We start from the raw sequence: 18798 nt of genomic DNA, 5'->3' as shown, positions 1-18798 counted from the left end.
CACCCTGTAACAATACAGCCCTTGTTAATCCCACTCTCTCTTTCTGTCTTTTAACAAAGACAACCACATACTCAATCATAACCAGGTGGTTGCCAATAACTTAGTGATAGGCGGTGTTACCCTGGGAGTGAATGACCCTCTCTAAAAGGCTATATCTCTTGTTCTACTCAATGGAAGAGGTCCAGCTTATTACATATTAGATTTATATCTTTAATAAATTACCTGACACCTGACTGCTGGGTTGCTGGAGGGTATTTAAATTAATTTAGTCTGGAATCCTCTGCTCCTGGGCAGAGTCCATAGAGTACGGTACAGTACAGTACAGTTGTGAAACAAATGATGAATGATGAATGTTAGACGCACATAACCAGTAAACATGGCAAAATCCATATATTTAATTTCTTATTTAAACATCGCAGATCTCAGAAAAGACAAATTAAAATGCATTCATATTTGATGACAAGAATTCACACTCAAAATGCACAATACTTTTTGTAATGCATAATATAGACCAAAAATATTTTACTTGCACACAGAAGAGAATCAGATTGTAATATAATGAGTCTGTGGTGTAAATGTTATAGAATTAAATGTAGTGATTGCATCGGTTCTATTATAACCACTGCAGTGACCAAGGATAATTTTTATGGTGCTATAGCACCCTCTGCTGGAAGTAAAGCCAATGTACCAGTAGGCCTATCTGTATGTTCAGTTACTCTCAATGGCAATAGGCTACATCCTAGCGCACAAAAAAGCAATAACTTGCACCTGCTAAGGGTCAAATATGGAATTGCAAACATTTTGGAAAACGTCGACATGCACCAAGGAGCAACACGCCGTGTGTCCCGCGTGCTACAAACAACATGTGGTCAATGCTACATGTGGTCAATGCTAAATTGAGCTAATTTGATTTTACTCACGTGAAATCTGACATGTGAATTAAAACCAAGAGGTCACTTTACTTTGTATTGCTTGCAGTGTACTTCAAATGTGTGTTTTTTCTCTCAGGGCAGAGGTGTTCTGGAACAGAGGTGTTGTGGAAGGCCTATTATTATCATAGGCTACATTGAGGTGTAATTTCTTCCCATAAAAGACAAAAACGCAAAAGTTGGGAGAAAGAGACCGCCTTAATTTAATCAAGATAGAGGGAGTTGAATGAGTATTAACAGAATAGGATTCCAACTGTTGCCCGGGTTCTTCACCAATCAAAGCTTTATGGAAGAGAGCCACTGTTGAAAAAAACTCATATCAAATATCGACTAGAGTTCGCCAAAAGGCATGTGGGAGACTCCATGGTCAAGTGGAAGAGGGTTCTGTGGTCTAATGAGACCAAAGTGGAGCTTTTTTTCAACAGTGGCTCTCTTCCATAAAGCTTTGATTGGTGAAGAACCCAGGCAACAGTTGTTGTATGCAGAGTCTCTCCCATCTCAGCTGCCGAAGCTTGTAACTCCTTCAGAGTAGTCATAGGTGTCTTGGTGGCCTCTCTCACTAGTCTCCTTCTTGCACGTTCAATCAGTTTGTGAGGACGGCCTGCTCTAGGCAGATTTACACATGTGCCATATTCCTTCCATTTCTTGATGATGGATTTAACAGAATTCCAGGGGATGTTTAGTGCCTTGGACATTTTTTTGTATCCTTCCCCTGACTTATACTTTTCAATAACCTTTTCTCTGAGTTGCTCGGAGTGTTCTTTTGTCTTCATGGTGTAACGGTAGCCAGGAATACTGATTACTGAATACAGACCAGTGAATGGACCTTCCAGACACAGGTGTTGTTATACTACAATCACTTGAGACACATTCACTGCACACTGATCCCCATTTCACTAAATGTGAGACTACTAGCACCAATTGGCTGGACCTCTGTTGAATTAGGTCAGTCACTTTAAAGGGGGTGAATACTTATGCAATCACTTATTTTTCATTACATATTTTTGTTTAATTGACATTACTGTGTAGAAATCTGTTTTCACTTTGACATTAAAGAGGGCTTTTTTGTGATTTATTTTTGTCAAAAAAAAAAAAAAAAAAAAAAACTTATCCTGACCATGGACGGCCTGCTATAAAAGCAATAAAAGGGTAAAACATCCAAGGGGGTGAATACTTATGCAAGGCACTGTATATTTACAAGCTTTGTATTTATAAGACATGGCACCAAGAGACAAAAAGTCAACACACTTTTTTGTAGGTCTAATATTTCTCCAATATCCGTGTTGGTTCAGTGTGTCTCAATTCTTACTGCTGCGACATAGGTCATTATTTTCAAACATCGTTCATACATTTATTTTTCCAGAAAAAGCTAAATACAATGGAATGCCAAAAAACATACTAGATGCACTCAATGCACATGCATAGCCTACTGGTAAACTCATTGCGTTAATCATTGATCCGAGTCATATCAAAATTTAGACCTGCAAGCACAACAAAATGGCTTTAGTCATACAGAGAGAACAATTTTTTGGTAACACTTTATTTGAAGGAGTGTGCATAAGACTGACATCTTGTCATGAACAAGAAGGAATCTTTATGAATGTTTATGACTGTTGTCATTAGGCGTCATTCTGTTGACATTGTTGACATTGTTTGTAATGTCTTTGTGATGACAACTTTACATTAACCAAGACAACATAACATATTCTATGCCATGGCAGGTCTACTAATCAAACATAAAGCAACTATTTATCTTTATGTATTAACATTAACCTGTCAAATGTTATTTTCATGGCCATGAGGGTGTCTTGAAAGTCTTATCCCCACTTCTTCAAATAAAGTGTTACCCAATTTTTTTGTTAGCGGAAATGAATGCTGTGTATGAACTTTTGACCTTGATACACAGATGTAAAGCATAATAAGTGTACACAATAGAAACTTGGGGGTGCAACATGGCGGACTCCAGAGGACCCGCCCCCTATGTAGATACGAAGTGCTCATTCAAAGCTACGAAAACACAACGATTTGTAGTTACAGATGATTATACACTAATGCAAACATAATTATGAATGCTATATTCCATTTCTGGTTATCGATCACCTTAAATCCTCCGTTCTGCGCATTTAAGAACAGACACACAATAGCCTTATAGTATACTATTTCATGCACAGAATAACGTAGGCTACATACCGGACCACACTAGCAAAATATCTGTGTGCTTAGATTCCACTTCACACACAGGTCAGTAGCACAGAAAAATCACAAAAATGTTTAAGTACTCATAATGTAGCCTAGCATAAAGCTCTAAATAGGCCCTTGATAAAATCTAGCCTATATTTAGGTGCAGTCATGTGGCAGCTACTCTGCCATGGGTATTTTGACCAGGTGGTTGAAGAGATCTGACCGTCCTCTTATTTAGCGTGTCGCTGCCGAGGCCCCGCCCCCTGGCTCGACGTACTGAACAGTATCAGCGTGGGATCAAAACTTCGTGTATTTCGTGATTTTTTTTTTCTTATTTTGATGTTGGTTAATTGGAGTGACATTAATTCATACACACATTTTCCATTATAACGCCTAATACATGCCATACAATTATGACTCGAGAGGAGGACCTAGTTCGGATTGCTAAAAAACTGGACAAGATGGTGTCTAGAAATAACACGGTGAGAAGTTTATTTGGGAGCGCATGTTGTTACGCACACTTAGTAGTCTCCTGTGTAGACCGAGTGTTTGTTGTTTTCGTGACATTTAGCGATTGCTAGTATCGTTCTGCAAACTGTTGCGAATAATTGCAGTGTGTTTGAGGTTTAGCAAATGCAACTGTGACGAGCATTGATCTGTCAAATGTTGTTGAAGTAAAACTGGGTTGCTGTGCGCGGTAGTGCGAGGCTCAAATGCTCAACAGGTGTTCGGCAGAGGATTGTTTAGATTTGGCTTAGCGCCCTCACAGCGCTTCTGGTTTTGGAAGTCAATACGAAATCTGACATTAATCTTCCTATGTTTGAAACTTGTTATATACGCATATATATATTGTCTGGCTTTATCTGGCACAAGGTCGTGTGGGCGGTGCTTGGGGTACTACTGTCAACATGCCAGCTGTCAACCAAAGCCAAAGCTGTTTTCATGCAGATTTGACTCAATGAAGCCCCATAAGACGCGCTTTACGAGCTACTGCAGTTACAGTTTAAGTATATGAGGATCGCCATTAACCTGCTAATTACTTCATACGATTATAACAATTACGTTAAATACCTCTAAGAGACCATCTGTAGGCTAAACTACGGTGTGGCGGGAAGTGGATAGATCCGAAATATCGCTGTGAAACGCGATTGTTATTGTTATTGTTATAATCTTGGTGTCCATTATTAAAAGGTTGACTATCGGACAGAATGGATCCTTTTCTGGACGGGGTGCTAAAATGTATTTTTCTCTAAACAGGACGGAGCCTTGGACCTGCTGAAAGAACTGCAGAGCTTCAACATGACCCTAAAACTTTTGCAGGTACAGAAGGCGTTGCACAGACTACGTTTTACTACAACACTCAACTATATTTAACAACCATATTAAGCATTAGTTTCTGTTTTTCTGTCAAGGACACACGGATTGGCATGTCTGTGAATGGAATCAGGAAGCAATGTACTGATGAGGAAGTTGTTGCACTTTCAAAGATCCTCATTAAGAACTGGAAAAGGCTTCTAGGTAAGGCCTTGCAAAGTAATTATAGACAGAAACGTTATTTCTTGGTCCCAGCATTATTTCTTTTCGGGATTAATACCTAGATTCTGAACCGTTTTAGAATCTGCTCAGAATGAAAAGGCCGAAAAGTCAGATGAAATAAAAAATGGAACAGAGGCCGGCAAACCACCAGGGAGCCTCAAGAGGACCGCATCAGAGGATGAGCCCAGGTAGGTTCTGCAACATAGACCTACAAACATACCCCATACCCCACCCAAAAACTGATCTTTGGCCTCGACAGACACAGCCAGAAGATGACTGACTGATAGCTGAAGTGAAAGTGAAAGAAATTTGGCGGTAGACTATGTCATGTGACAGAAGCACACTGACGCTACATTTCCTGCATTTACTGAGGTGCACTAAGACTAGATCAAAGTCAACACTGACTGTTTGGGAAGGTAATGCATTCATGTGTGTAGACACAAAAAAACCTGTCTGTCTCATGGCTAGCCAGAGGAGCCCAGTCGCAGACTTGAAGCCAGATTTAGACTTGCTCAAAAAACACACTGACAGACACAAGAAGGAGAAACAAGAGGATGAGCTGCAAAAACCAAAACGAGTGCCAGGTGACGATAGCAAAGCGCGACCTTCAGAGGCGCACAAAAGGGTAGCAGAAAGGTGAGAGTCGCCAGTGGGCCGACTGCTCTGATGATGTGACGGCTCATAGCTGGCTGCAGGAGCACTCAGGGATGTGTCTCCTTTGTGCAGAAAGAACGTGTTGAAAAATGGCGCTCTCAACTCCACCGCTAACTCCTCCTCACGTCCTCCTCCACCCCAAAACAGACGTCTAGAGATGATGAGAGAGAGGTCAGAATGGATGCAATGTGTGTGTGTATGTGTGTGTGTGTGTTACTGCAGTGTAGCATGCAGACTGTGATGCCTTGTTGGAGATGACATCAGACAAATTGGCATGAGATGGACAGCAATGGTATTTGGCTAACATAAACCGTGGTTACTAGCTATCATATTTTATTGCTGCATGGATTGGCTGGTTTGTGATGGCTTGTGCCTAGCATGCAGTCTGATGAAGTGAAAAGCCTTGGACACTTACAGGCCTGCAGCATGTAATGGCATGGAGTGATATTCCTGCTGTTGAAACCTGGATATAATTTCATCCTATCTTCCGTTCAGCAAAACACTCATGGATGAACTGTTTCCACCGCCACCTCCCATTCATATTCCAAGACGGCCGTGTGTAGAGGCCAGGAGAGAAAGGTCAGGGGAACATGCATGGTTTGGTGTGGCTGTAGGGGATGATGGGAAAAATGATTGAGAACTGCTTGTATGCTCTGATTTCAAAGGTGTATACTTAACATTTCTTGCTCAGGAAAAATCTGACTGAGACCACATCCATTACACCAAATCATCTGCACCCTCCAAGGAGAGCGTCTGTAGATATTAAGAAGGACAGGTCAGACCATATACACTTGTCAGTGGAACTGCCTATGTGTGCATGTTTATTAAAGTAATTATCAGTTGGATATGTCATACATTTCAACAGAAACTAGTGATGCACCGATACCACTTTTTTACAAACCGATACGAGTACGAGTATTTTTATTTGTGTACTTACCGATACCGAGTACCGATAATTCTTAGATTTGGTCTCCATGAAAGTGCAATTCATTTGGAGGCAGATTTTATTTTATCCTCTGCAGATTATGTCAAGCCTATTGTACAAAATTTACAGAAGGCTATCCCAAGCCAAAAATAAACAGAGCTTTCTGGTTTTAACAAATAAATCATCACATTAGACAAAATGCAAATATAACCAGATAAAGGCAATTCAATTTGCTCTATAGTTAACAACACAGTCTGCTTAACAAAAAGTTAACAGAACTATTACTGGATTAGCACAAGAGCACATTTCAGTTACAAAAGGATCAAAAGAGTCTCCTGCTCAAGTACACAAAAAAATTACTTAACCTATGTGGCACTATAAGTCTTTCTCTCTACCTCTCTCTCTCTCTGTGTGTGCGTGCGCGTTTTTTTCTTTTGCAAGACGTCAGTTAAGATTGGTCGCTTCGGTCTTGCGCTAGCCTGACGATGTCATACTCATAATTCTAGTCAGAATATGAGTCTGATACCGCTCCAATGGGCTGTGATTATGGGGCGTGTTTCAACCGAACCAGGAAAAAAAATGCCTCTTCGCTCAATTGGATACATCCAGAACCAATCAGAGCAACGTAGTATGACCATAACGTAGACCATGGGGCCAGCTGATCCATTAAACTTTTACCGGATCCCGTAGGAAGGACGGCAAAAACATATTTTCGATCGACAAATGCCTTGATCGCGTTTCTCTGTTCCTCTTTCAAAATGAATGTGCTGCCAATGGCCCTCATTCTCGAACATTTTCTGAAGTTTCTTCTGAAATGTTTCTTACGGGCTTCGGAAAAACAACGTAAGCAAAAGACATCCGCCAAATTCATGCACGCTTGAAAATGTGGTCCTACGCAGCAGAAGTTTTCTGGGCTGTGCTCCCCCGGAAGAGTTTTCTTAAATTGAAAGCGCGTTCTCGTGCTCCTGAATTTGCATACATACGACGCTCACTAGACGAGCGCAGCATTCCGGTGTAGTGCTTTTATTTATTTTATGACATCACGGTGCCTCGTAGAATCATGACTATAGGCCTACATGTGAAACGTAATTGTTAATGATACTTTAATCCGAGGATCTGTAGAGTTGATGTGAACGCAATCACCAACGATTTCTCACAAATTCATTAACACGGAGAGTTTTCTTAAATGCGATTGGGGCCATCTTGTGGTTTTTTAAGGAATCGCATTTGAGAAAACTCTGGCCGAGTTACGACTGCTATTTCGAGTTCGGAAAGTCTTCTGAAGTTCAGAGCAAATCCCAGATGAGAAAACTTTCATGAATGCCAAATGTTGTCCTAAATCCAATTCCTCTTAAATTCTTCTTAACTGCGTTCGAGAATGAGGCCCAATGTCTTCTAAAACAGACTCGAATCACCACATTTCAGCTCTCCAAAGGCAGCCATGTTTGTTGAAAACGAATTCACCCCAAAAGCTCTTTGGTGACGTGGTTGATTACGTTACGGTTGATCATCTGTCCATCATCGTATAAAGCCCGCCTTGACAATTTGATTGGTACGGCAATGTCTGTACCGCAGATAATTTCTCCTCAATGGAGTAATGCCAGACCGAACTTCCCAACCAAAAAATGTGTGGGCGGGGCTAAGTTCGGTCTGGTATCCAGGCTAGTCTTGCGCCACTAGCATCAGTGAACTCTGTGTACTTAGCACTATGGTGCGTCTTCAGATGTTTAATCAAATTGCTTGTGTTAAACAAAGTACTTTCCTTTCCGCCCCTCGACACCGTAGCAGTGCAGATCTTACACTGTGCCTTACTCCTGTCGCCGTCATTTATCTTTAAATGAGCCCAAATCGCCGTTAAGCCAGCACAACAGAATTGCTAATCGCTAACGAGATGCTAGCGGCTAAATTTAGCGAAGCCTGTATACTGAAATACTTTGACACTATGACAAACTTTCCTAACACGGTCAAACATCAAGCAAGTGCAACACAAGACAAAACAAGATGGCAAATAAGCTACTTACTAGTCCGGCAGAGAGTGGTAGGACAACAAATCACATTTTGTGTCCGCATAGCGTAACCAGTTTTATGCAGTGAAATACTGTTGAGTGGTATCGGTGCTTGGTATGGGCAATTCAAAAACGAGTACGAGTATTTTAACGAAGTATCGGCCCGATACTGGTATCGGTATCGGTGCATCCCTAGAAACAAGGTATACATTCTATAACAGATCTATCTATCTATCTATCTATCTATCTATCTATCTATCTATCTATCTATCTATCTATCTATCTATCTATCTGTCTGTCTGTCTGTCTGTCTGTCTGTCTGTCTGTCTGTCTATTTATCGATCTGTCTGTATAGCTATATATTTTGTTTTACTCATTCATTCATTCATTCGCTCATGTGTTCACTTATTCATTCATTTATGTGTTGATGGTCAGACATGTCAATGGAAAAGGCCAAGAGCCAAAGCCTCACCCTCCTCCTCCTCCTGCTCATTCCCCCCATCTTCCTCCTGCCCGGCGTCCATCTGTGGAAGTGAAGAAGGAGAGGTCAGACAGACAGACTGTGTCCATGTATGGGCCTTGTGATCTCATAGGCATGATTGTATGCTAGAGTCCTTGCTCAGAAATGACTTACTGATTAATCTTCTACACTATGTGGAGATTGTGATGTTGGGAGGTCATCAGCTGCTACTGGAGAATCCCTTGCACTGGTAGTCTCTGAAGGAAACAGGGTGTCTGCTTGATTAACTCTGATTAGCTTCACTGAGTTTGCTTGTGCCAGTGTTGTACCTCTTTATCTTTCGGGTTATACCTATCTGTCTATCAGTGGTGTGATAGTTTATGTGCTTGTTGTATTTGCCATAAGAGAAAAGAACCAGACTCAAACACTGCTATCTCTCCTCCCCCTTCCTCTCTTCCTAGTCATTCTCCGGCGTCATTCAGGCGCCCTGCAGCTGAGATGAAGAAGGAAAGGTTAGGCCATTGCATGCTCCTGTACGTGTGTGTGTTCACACTGAGGAGTGAGAAAAATCATGTCCAAAGTTACACCTTTAATATCAACATGTCTGTTAGTCCCCACACAACGTTTGTCAAGTCTTGGTCTAGCAGTCTATCTTAAGTAACAGGAGCTCTGTCAAAAAGGGAAATAGATAAGGATGAGGACATAACTGTGTCCGCTGACCATGTGCACCAGTATTGCACTAGCTGTTGTTGTACATAGATCCTTTTTTTCATTTTTGCCCAGCATTGCTGTGTTTCAAACACAAGAAGTTAGAGTTTGGCCTTCCCGATCCTGGGATTTTTTACCATTTCATCTGATTAACTGATTTCACTAGACTCTTTCTGTCATTTCTATCATTGCATGATCTGCCTTATGTTCTGTTCCCTGAGTTGTAGAATGTTTGTCTCTGTTTTAGAAAAGAACCACCGGATCCCAATGCACCTTTCGCCCCTCTCCCCTTCCATCTCCACCCCCCACCAGTGAAGAAGGACAGGTCAGGACTCAGTAATGTTTATGTGTGGCTCGTCTGACACAGCAGAGTTAGTTCACGAGAGGATGCACAGATTCGGGGTTCAATCTCAGTACATTACTGCAGTCTTGGTAGTGTACTTGGTAAACAAGTACTTGGTACTGTGAAGATCGTAGAACACTAGATGGCGGAACTGTCAAATAGAATGCAACCCTCTTTTTTAGCTGTTTATTTGCGATGTCACATTTGGCCAAATGTAACAACAAGAACAATCATTTTACCCTGTTTATTTTATTTAGTACATGGAATTATTTAGTACATTTTTTTTTTCCATTTTCATTCTTGTTTGTTCAGAAAAGAACCTCCGGACCCCAACGCACCCCTGGCACCCTTACCCCTCCACCGTCATCCTCCTCCGTTGAAGAAAGAGAGGTCAGGTCACAGAGGCATTGTCTGTCTGACCAAACGTGTGTCCATTGCATTGTGGGGTGATAGTGGTTCAGGAGGTAGAGGAGTCGTTTTAGCAATCGGGGATTGCTAGTTCTGGACTAGTTTGATCCCGACTCCTCTTTGAGCTCCTTGACTGAACCCCTAACCGCTCAAGTTGTGCAGGTTGGCACCTTAGATAGCCTCTGCCATCGGTGTGTGAATGGGTAGATGTAAAAAAGATGCATTCATCTGTAAAGCGCTATATAAATGCAGTCTATTTACCTGCAAGGCAAGCAAGGTGCTAACAACACCAGTGCTTGTCATGGGTTGGGTTTTTAAATTGGTGCTCAAGGTGTACTGCTTGAAATGTATCGATACTTGCGTACTGTAAGTTGCTTTGGTTAAAAGCAATGTCTGCAGTTTGACTGAAGCAACAGGTGGATTGGCTGGATTTGTTTATGACTCGGTCAGAGCCAGGTCTGTGCATGAACTGTACATGTTTTTCTGAGCGCAAACACTGAACGGACAGCTAGAAGACAGTGAGGACCCGAATTTGACAAAAAGGTGTATTGGATTAGAATCGTGGAAATGCAGCTTTAAATATGTTTGCTAAATCGATGAGAAAAGTTGGGCAGATTTGAGACGTTCTGTCAGTATATGTCGAATCAGTCAAATACCCATCAGAGCCTGCAGCGGAGTGGTAGGAAAGGAGGTTGACCTCTTCTAATTCCATTAGTGTGTATCCTTGTGCATTTGCAACTTTAGTCATTCCTGTTTTGTGCGCACCATAAGTGGAGAGATTTTCACCTTCTTGGCACCAATCTTTTATTTTACTGATTCCTTTTTCACTGCCTTTTTCTGTGTGGCGTTGCTGCATGAGTGGGAAAAAATGTGCTTCTTTCTTTATCGTTTTTGTGTTCAGAAAAGAACCCGACCCACACACTCCTCTTCCTCATCTTCCTCTTCGTCTTCACCCCCCAGCTATGAAGCACCCAGTGGAGGAAATTAAGAAGGACAGGTCGGGTCTAGGGTGGTGTCTTGTGGTGTTGTAATCATGGCTCTAAACTGGAGCTATAGGCAGTCTATATTATAGGCTGTCTTCACACTTGAGAGTCTTAACATTGACTGCATTGCATGGCTTTTTATACAGAAGACTTCCCTTTGGCATTATCTTTACACTCTTTAGACTTGCATCATATTTTCAACAGCTACTTCTCTTCCCTATTGACTATTTTAGAAAGGACTCAACAGACTCCAAGCATAATACACAGAAACAGTCGTCTGGGCACTCGAAGAAAGAGAGGTGGGGCCGTGAATGCATTTGCAGGCTACTTTTGCAAGAACTTGATTTTGCATGGCGGATCTGTCACAGGATGTGTGTGTGCATCAGGTCTTTCCTTTGTGTGCGTGTGTTTTGTTTTTGAGTGACAGCATTTGATTTTAGTGTTTTTAACTGCAAACTGATGTGCACCAGTAGTTTCAGGTCCTCTCTTAGATCCGCTTCAGTAACCAAATCATCTGTGGAGGGAGTGAATCCATTCTGCTGTGTCTACATACATCCCTATACATAAATGCATATGTTTATATAGAGGAATGACGAGTATGCCACATAGACAGCTTTGATGCATATTGTTTATACCTCTACATGCAGCCATATTTCCACAATATAATTTTTTATTTGTTGTTTGATGACCAGTCATGCACCATATAACAACTGATTGGGACTGGGCTTGTGTGTTTCTCCAGTTGAGGGCACTTCCCTTTATCAGGCAAATATAACCAAATGAAACAGCATGCAGAGGAATACTAGGTATCATCATTGTTATTGCTCTTCCTTTAGAGTAGACGAGGAAGATCTTTGAGGTTTTTGACAAAAACTGCAATCTGCTAATATACTACAACAGACAAAGTGTAACATTTGCTATTGCAGTGTGAAGTGAATTTTAGGAGTCCTGACACCTTGTGGCTTTTTCTCTTTGCGTGTGGCATTGTTGCTGGTACAGCAGCCTGGCACGTTCCCGATGCACGTGATTGGGGTTGTTTCCATCTATTTGTGTTTGTTTTAGGAAAGGCTTCAGAATTGATAAGTTTATGTTCCCTTCACAGAAAAGACTCAGGGGACAGTAAACCTCCCAAAAAGCCGTCAGTGGAGATCAGAAAAGACAGGTTGGGCCTCTCTCTGGTGTGATCACTAACAGTTGGCTGTAGCCTAGTCCACAGCATACAAATGACAGACTTGTGCTTATTTGCTGAAGCCAGTGAATTATTAAGTACTTTTTTGCCCTTGAAATTTGGAGACTGTTATTTGCTTTTATTAAGACCCTTGTCAAATACAAATAGACTATCATGCATGGAAATCACATCATCTCTCAGCTAGATGGTTTTCTGCAAAAGCACTTCTGAATTTTCCAGGAAAGACTCAACAGATTCCAAACAGCAGTCTTCTAAAAGACCAAGCCTGGATGGAAAGAAAGAAAGGTTGGCATGGAAACACACATTTTGTGAAAACTTGTGCTTGGTGGCCGGCATTATCAGGGCCCAAAAAAAAAAAAACTACATTTAGCTCTCATGAAAGCACCCCATTTTCACTGATGTATCCTATTCACGCTATTTGCTGATGCAGTCTGTTCACACCTCTGTGTTAGCAGTTGTGAACAGGTATTTGAGTTCGAATGTTTTGTCTTTTATGTGCAGGAAGGAGTCTTCTGAAGCTAAGTTAGGTCATCATGTGAAACGACAGCTGAGTGACTCTAAACCTGAGAGGTAAACACAGCGTCCCTGGGCACAGTTATGTGGATATAAGTGTTGTTTCTTCATGAAAAATTTATCAAAGCCTTTTTTCTTTCTCTTCAGGAGAGACTCTACCAGCTCGAAGTCTGCAAGCTCACTGCCAGCTAAGAAGCTCAAAGGGGAGAGGCAAGAACAGCTTTAAATAAATAATAAAGTTCAATGTTAAACCATTAAATAGTAAAGTTATTAATGACCTTGTCTGAAAGTTTGTGTTTTGAAACACAGCAATACCATTATCTATCTATTTATTTTCATTTCATTCTATTTAAAAGTTTTTCATAATTGCATTGGAAAATAATATGTAGAAGTGAAACATTTCTGTGTTAGTTCACTACAGCCGTCTCCTAAATAATGTCTCTGCACATGTCAATCACGGCATGTCTGTCTTTTAACCGTAGAGAGTCACATGGCTCCAAGTTGGCTCATCCTGGACCCCTCCAGAGGAAAGCTTCTACTGATAGCCTGGATGGGCGGTATGGAAACACATCCTTTTGCTTTAAACCCATTTAAAATTAACATTAAAATTATAGCACAGCGTAAACTATCTCCTTGAATAAACACCATCAATTTTCAGATCCATAATTATGGTCACAAAACAAACTCTGGAGTATGTGAATTATTGATTTTGCACTTGTTCTCTCTGATGAATAGCAAGGGGAAACTGGACACCCCTAAAACTCCGACAACGCCCACCAGCCCCATGTCCCCGTACTTCAATTCCCCAGGGGGTCCACTGTCTCCACGACTGCTCACAGGGGAAACGATCCGGGACAAGTGTATCGAGATGCTGACAGCTGCCTTAGCTACAGACGGTAAAGTATAGATAGTACAGACGGTAAATTACACAAATAGTACAGACGGTAAAGTACAGATAGTACAGACGGTAAAGTACAGATAGTACAGACGGTAAAGTACACACATAGTACAGACGGTAAAGTACAGATAGTACAGACGGTAAAGTACAGATAGTACAGACGGTATGGCAACGAGGGCAGTGTTGTCACTGCCACTAACAGTTATCAATACACAAGTGTAGCTTTATCCTCTAAGACTGGTGGCAGCCCTATATAGATATGTATATATATATAGCATTTTAGTGCATTTACATTTAGTCATGTGACAGAACCTTTTCTCCAAAGCCAATAACAAGTAAATTACAATGCAAGCTACTTTGAGTTGAAGAGTTATTTATGTTAACACATTCTAATTAACATCCAGGATCTCATTAACATTCAATGTATTTGTTATCATGCATAAGAAATAATAATGACCTCAGTTAGAGTATGTAATGTAATTTTACTAATAGTTTCTTTTTACAACTAAATACTAAAGTTAGTAATAATCTTCCCCTCCTTATTTGTTACTAACCTGCCCCACTATACTGCTGAAGTGACACTGAAGGCTGTGATTCTCTCTCACCCAAACAGATGATTATAAAGACTATGGAATAAACTGTGATGCCATGGCAGCAGAAATTGAAGACTATATCCTTCTGCTTGAGTCCAGAGTCTAGATCACAACAACACACATAAACATTAACTCTTATGCTTTTCCCCTCTGTACTCTTGAACTTGAGTCTTATAAACGTCCATCTTGACCAATAAACTCTTCTGTCACAGATCAGCTTGTTGAACTAAAATCTTATAAAGTCCATCTTGATTAATAAACTCTTCTGTGATTGTGTTAACATTACCATGCTGATGCATTAGAGGTCCTTAACTCCAGCCGTACATATCTATAAGGAACTTAAGGTCACGGATATGAAGTATAAGAACAGGGTGCGTAGCCGCATCAGTAACCTGAAGGATCCGAAGAATCCCAACCTGCGCAAGAACGTCCTGGCAGGATCCATCGATCTGATTCGATTCGCCACCATGAGCGCAGAGGTAACAGACAGCTGTTCCCAGATCAGTTCATTTAGATGAGCTCATGTAGATGAGTATTAGATGACAACGTGGATCGGCAGTAGATGATACTTCAAGAAGTAACAAAAGACGATGACAGAGTCTAGAGTTCATTCAGCTCAATGGATGTAATACACAGTTTAAATAATTGAAAGCACTTGACATGATTTGTACCTTTACTTTATAATCAGGTCACCATCAAATTTCTAGTGACTTATTTGTGATTGAGATACTGTGTATAAGCCCAAGTAGCAGCTGGCTATATGATGCAGTTCAGATCAGATCGTTGTCTGTGAGGGCTCTCACTGCTGTCTTCTTCATTTCCGCTAGGAGATGGCCAGTGACGATCTGAAGCAGCTGAGGCACACCCTGACCCAGGATGCCATCCGTGAGCACCAGTTGGCCAAGACCATGGGCACCACCACCGACTTGCTCCAGTGCGGCAAGTGCAAAAAGAGGAACTGCAGCTACAACCAGGTACGGCACCTTCCAGGCCAAAAAGCCTTTGGTAGGCCTAAAGGATGCACTCCTGAAGTCCACTTATGAAATGTTGCAGACATACAACTTGCTTGATCCTCGTAGCACTTTTGAAAATTACAGAAACACAGGTCCTTTGCTCCCCTTACAATCTCCTTCTTGCTTATCTGTTTTGCACATGGGATGGGTTAAAAATGAAAGGAAGGCTTTATGATAAAACTTTCTTTCTGCCTGTCCACAGGTTCAGACCCGCAGTGCTGATGAGCCCATGACCACCTTTGTGCTGTGCAATGAGTGTGGAAACCGCTGGAAGGTAATGTAGACATACTGTCATTAACCACCTCCACAAACTCACACAAACAGATGCTCTGGATAGAAACTCTTTTTTGTTTGTTTAGCTGATGCGCATGGTAAAGTTCTTACATAATACACAAAAGATAAAGTTGATCAAAAAATACCTTTCAGATAGGCCTTCCTCTTTGCTAATAACATCTATAGTCTCTGTATACTGAAGCATGCTGCAGTAAACAAAATAAATATTCTCAACACAACAACAACAACAACGCTACAAATAAGACGTTTTCTTAGTCTAAACTGCTACTCTAAACTAGTGGTATTACCACATTGTTATCTCTTCATTGTCTCACTGTTGAAATATTTTATTCTCGCACATTTCAGTTTTGCTGATGGCTGACAGGACATCTTCCAAGACTGAACACAGCAGTCAAGCAGCTCTTTTTTTACAGAAGACATGGGATACATAAATCAGTTATTTTTAAAAATCTTTTCACATACTGCTTGAAATTTGTACATGACCTTTTGAGATTCTTGATTTTTACATACAGGGGAAGTTGGTGTAACTTTCCAAATGACAGAGTTTGATCATTTATCTGTTCTGAAATGGGGTTGATTGGGAGTGTATTTTTAAATGTCATGAGGATAAAAGAGAAACAAATATGGGGGAAAATTGTTCAGTGAAAAACAGTTCAAGTGAAAACAGGTGGCCTATAATTGAAGTACTGTATATGAAACAAAATAAATTAGATACTGTTGAAAAAGGATGGGACACCCACCCATGGAAGAAAAACTAATTCTGGTTACCATAGTAAATGAGCCCATTCATCTAAACAGCTTATGATTTATAAGAACACCTTCATATTTACACCCATCATTCTCCTAATTTCATCAACAAACAAGGAAAAGGTACAGATCTGTCTTTGTCATTCCAAACGATAAGGCAAGGCAGGTCAGAGTAGACTCAGGGATGTGGACAGAGCTGTAGATTTTCTAGTCATGATTCTGTGTTGTCCTTACATCTCGAGCGAGGAGGAGCGGTTGCAATTTAGTTTTCGCTTAAGTTTAACTTGTCCCATATGCTCATCTAATTTCCATCAAGACAAAACATTTCCCCCCTTTGTCACCTGTCAAGGGTACACAGCATTTGTGTTATCTGTAATTTTGAGAAAGCATTTGCATGTAACATTTAGGAAACACCTCTATCCAGTGCCATTTAGAGCCTTGTAAAGTATGAGGATGTATGGGCTTACTGGGATTTAAAGCCATGGCCTTAGCGCTGTTGTCCTCTAGCACATCTGAGCCATAGAGACATAAGTAATCAAACTCCAAAAATTCATCCTAAAGTTCTAGAACCAATTTAAGCAAATTGGTGACTATGGTGACCAGGCTGTTTTCTCCAGCAATGTCTTAGACCTCAGAACTTGGTGCTTAATCAACCTTTTTTATTTTTTATTTAGTAGGGTCTTGCAGTAGATCTTGCAAGTCAGAGCCAGCATCCTATAGGGATCGATCCATAGAAATACATTTGTACACCTTTTTAACATGTGTTGATAGTGTTCTGATTATGATTAGTTTGTAGCATACATGTTCTGCTGATTCTTTGCAATTTGATTTTATATGACATATTTCATACTTGTTTTGGATAAGAACTAATGCACAATACCATTAGTTTTAATTTAAAAGTATTAAGAGGAAACATTGTTTTTTTGGGATACAGTTCAGATCAGTACATGTAGGTAATTGGCAGCTTTATTAAATACCTAAAGATGAACCAGTCTGAAGGGAACATAGAGTAGGCTTGCAGCGAAGTAGAATATTTTTTGGAGTGTTAAACATAAGGTTAAATTCAGAGGACTGACAACCAACATTGTACACATTTGTATATATATCACATGACAAATTAAAATGATTACCCTACAAACGGTGTTTGCATGTTTTAATACATTTTGTGTGTATTACTGAATTCCAATGAGCCAACACAAATTTGGGTGTATTAATTAATTACAATGTAGGAAAATACCTTGTTTAGACAAACTATTTTGCCCTGTTTCCAGTAAAAATAACATGCAAAACTATTTTAACACTTTGAAGTTTTTTAAGGAACATAAGCATGCACACACACACTAGATGAGCAAATTTGACATGTTATGGATAATTAATACATACATTTGTTGACACTAAAGATTGTCTGATATTTAAAGGATCTCATTGAGTTAAATAATTTTCTCTGTCTTTCCTCAAGTGGTGTTAAATACATGTCTCAACCAGTAGATGGGGAAATTGAGCTGTTTTTGCAATGTGTAATTTTGAGAGTGCAAAATAAAAAGCTTGTCACCAAGTCTTTAGTTCTTTCAAGTATTTCCCATATTTGCTTGTTGTGGTAAAGCCTGTCAAAGAATTGATCCAAATAGAAACATTTCAGCAGAAATATCCTGACAATGACATTGGGATAATCAATGTGGCTGTTGTTTGTATCTTCCTGTCTATAAGGTTTATTTTGCTGTGTTTGTAATTAACTGATTTGATATGGAAAAACACCATCAACTCACAATGCTGCAGTTATTTTCAAGCCGGAGAGGATCAGTGAAAAAAATGATTGAAGTGCTTTTACTACAAAAAACTGACAGAGATGCTGGGAATATTTTTTGGATTCATGTTTCACCTGAGTCGTGTTCCATCATGCCAGCGCTGTCCTGCCAAATATAACTCAAACTAGATGGCATTCAGATGCCTTATTGAATGTAGCCCTGGAACGCTTCCTTGTCTTAATCCTGGCAGCCTGGAGTGTCTTCCAGCTGCCTTACTATCACACCTGTATGGTGAAAGGGTGAAATACGTCTGGCGGATCAATAATTGATTATGCAGCACGTGGTGAGAGAAGGGATGTCTACGGAGAGTGTGACCCTCATAGCAGGCAACTCCTGAAGGGCCACATCCTGCAGATGGTCCCCTGGCACTCAGCATATTCTTTTTTTAAAGCACAGTCCATGATTCTGATGAAAGGTTGTTGATCTTTAAGCTCAAACAGCTGATCAACGTTAACCCCTCCCTTACGTGCTTCTGATTGGCTGAAAAAGTGTATGGCTCAGTCCAAACCTCTATGCTTGTTTCAGCGCCAAGACTGTGTACAAACGCTGTTTTTTGGAGCGCATACACTAAACGGACATCTAGAGAAGCACTGTGAGAAGCAATTAGCTGAGG

General features: G+C 40.5%; 1 protein-coding gene across 9 annotated transcripts; it reads left to right on the top strand.

The window, feature by feature from the left end:
• The first annotated feature begins 3354 nt into the window (after window positions 1-3354).
• Window positions 3355-17518, top strand: tcea3 (transcription elongation factor A (SII), 3). Of its 9 annotated transcripts, none has more exons than XM_012838788.2 (24): window positions 3355-3592; window positions 4368-4430; window positions 4523-4628; window positions 4726-4834; window positions 5373-5471; window positions 5796-5879; window positions 5992-6075; window positions 8667-8777; window positions 9153-9203; window positions 9647-9724; window positions 10055-10132; window positions 11052-11147; window positions 11367-11432; window positions 12236-12295; window positions 12542-12607; window positions 12824-12892; window positions 12983-13045; window positions 13318-13392; window positions 13571-13731; window positions 14347-14403; window positions 14651-14805; window positions 15154-15300; window positions 15542-15613; window positions 15979-17518. In XM_012838788.2, the coding sequence occupies exons 1-24, from the start codon at window positions 3524-3526 to the stop codon at window positions 15985-15987; spliced, it is 2028 nt and encodes a 675-aa protein (XP_012694242.2). In that variant the 5' UTR covers window positions 3355-3523; the 3' UTR covers window positions 15988-17518. The 9 variants fall into 9 exon arrangements, with proteins under 9 accessions (XP_012694242.2, XP_012694240.2, XP_031431823.1 ...); XM_012838786.2 differs by having other exon boundaries at window positions 8667-8801; XM_031575963.2 differs by lacking the exon at window positions 5373-5471 and having other exon boundaries at window positions 3356-3592; window positions 8667-8801.
• The last annotated feature ends 1280 nt before the right edge of the window (window positions 17519-18798 follow it).

Source organism: Clupea harengus, chromosome 11, assembly GCF_900700415.2.
Source record: "Clupea harengus chromosome 11, Ch_v2.0.2, whole genome shotgun sequence".
Lineage (NCBI taxonomy): Eukaryota > Metazoa > Chordata > Actinopteri > Clupeiformes > Clupeidae > Clupea > Clupea harengus.
Note: the sequence above shows the minus strand (reverse complement) of the source record. Positions and strands in the feature narration are given on the sequence as shown.

What these genes read in the sequence shown, in the direction of transcription:
- tcea3 (XM_012838786.2), top strand. Translation starts at nt 3,524, where the DNA reads ATGACTCGAGAGGAGGACCTAGTTCGGATTGCTAAAAAACTGGACAAG. An exon ending in GACAGACAGACTGTGTCCAT is followed by an intron (nt 8,802 to 9,152) that starts GTATGGGCCTTG and finishes CTCTCTTCCTAG; the next exon opens with TCATTCTCCGGCGTCATTCA. An exon ending in GCTGAGATGAAGAAGGAAAG is followed by an intron (nt 9,204 to 9,646) that starts GTTAGGCCATTG and finishes TCTCTGTTTTAG; the next exon opens with AAAAGAACCACCGGATCCCA.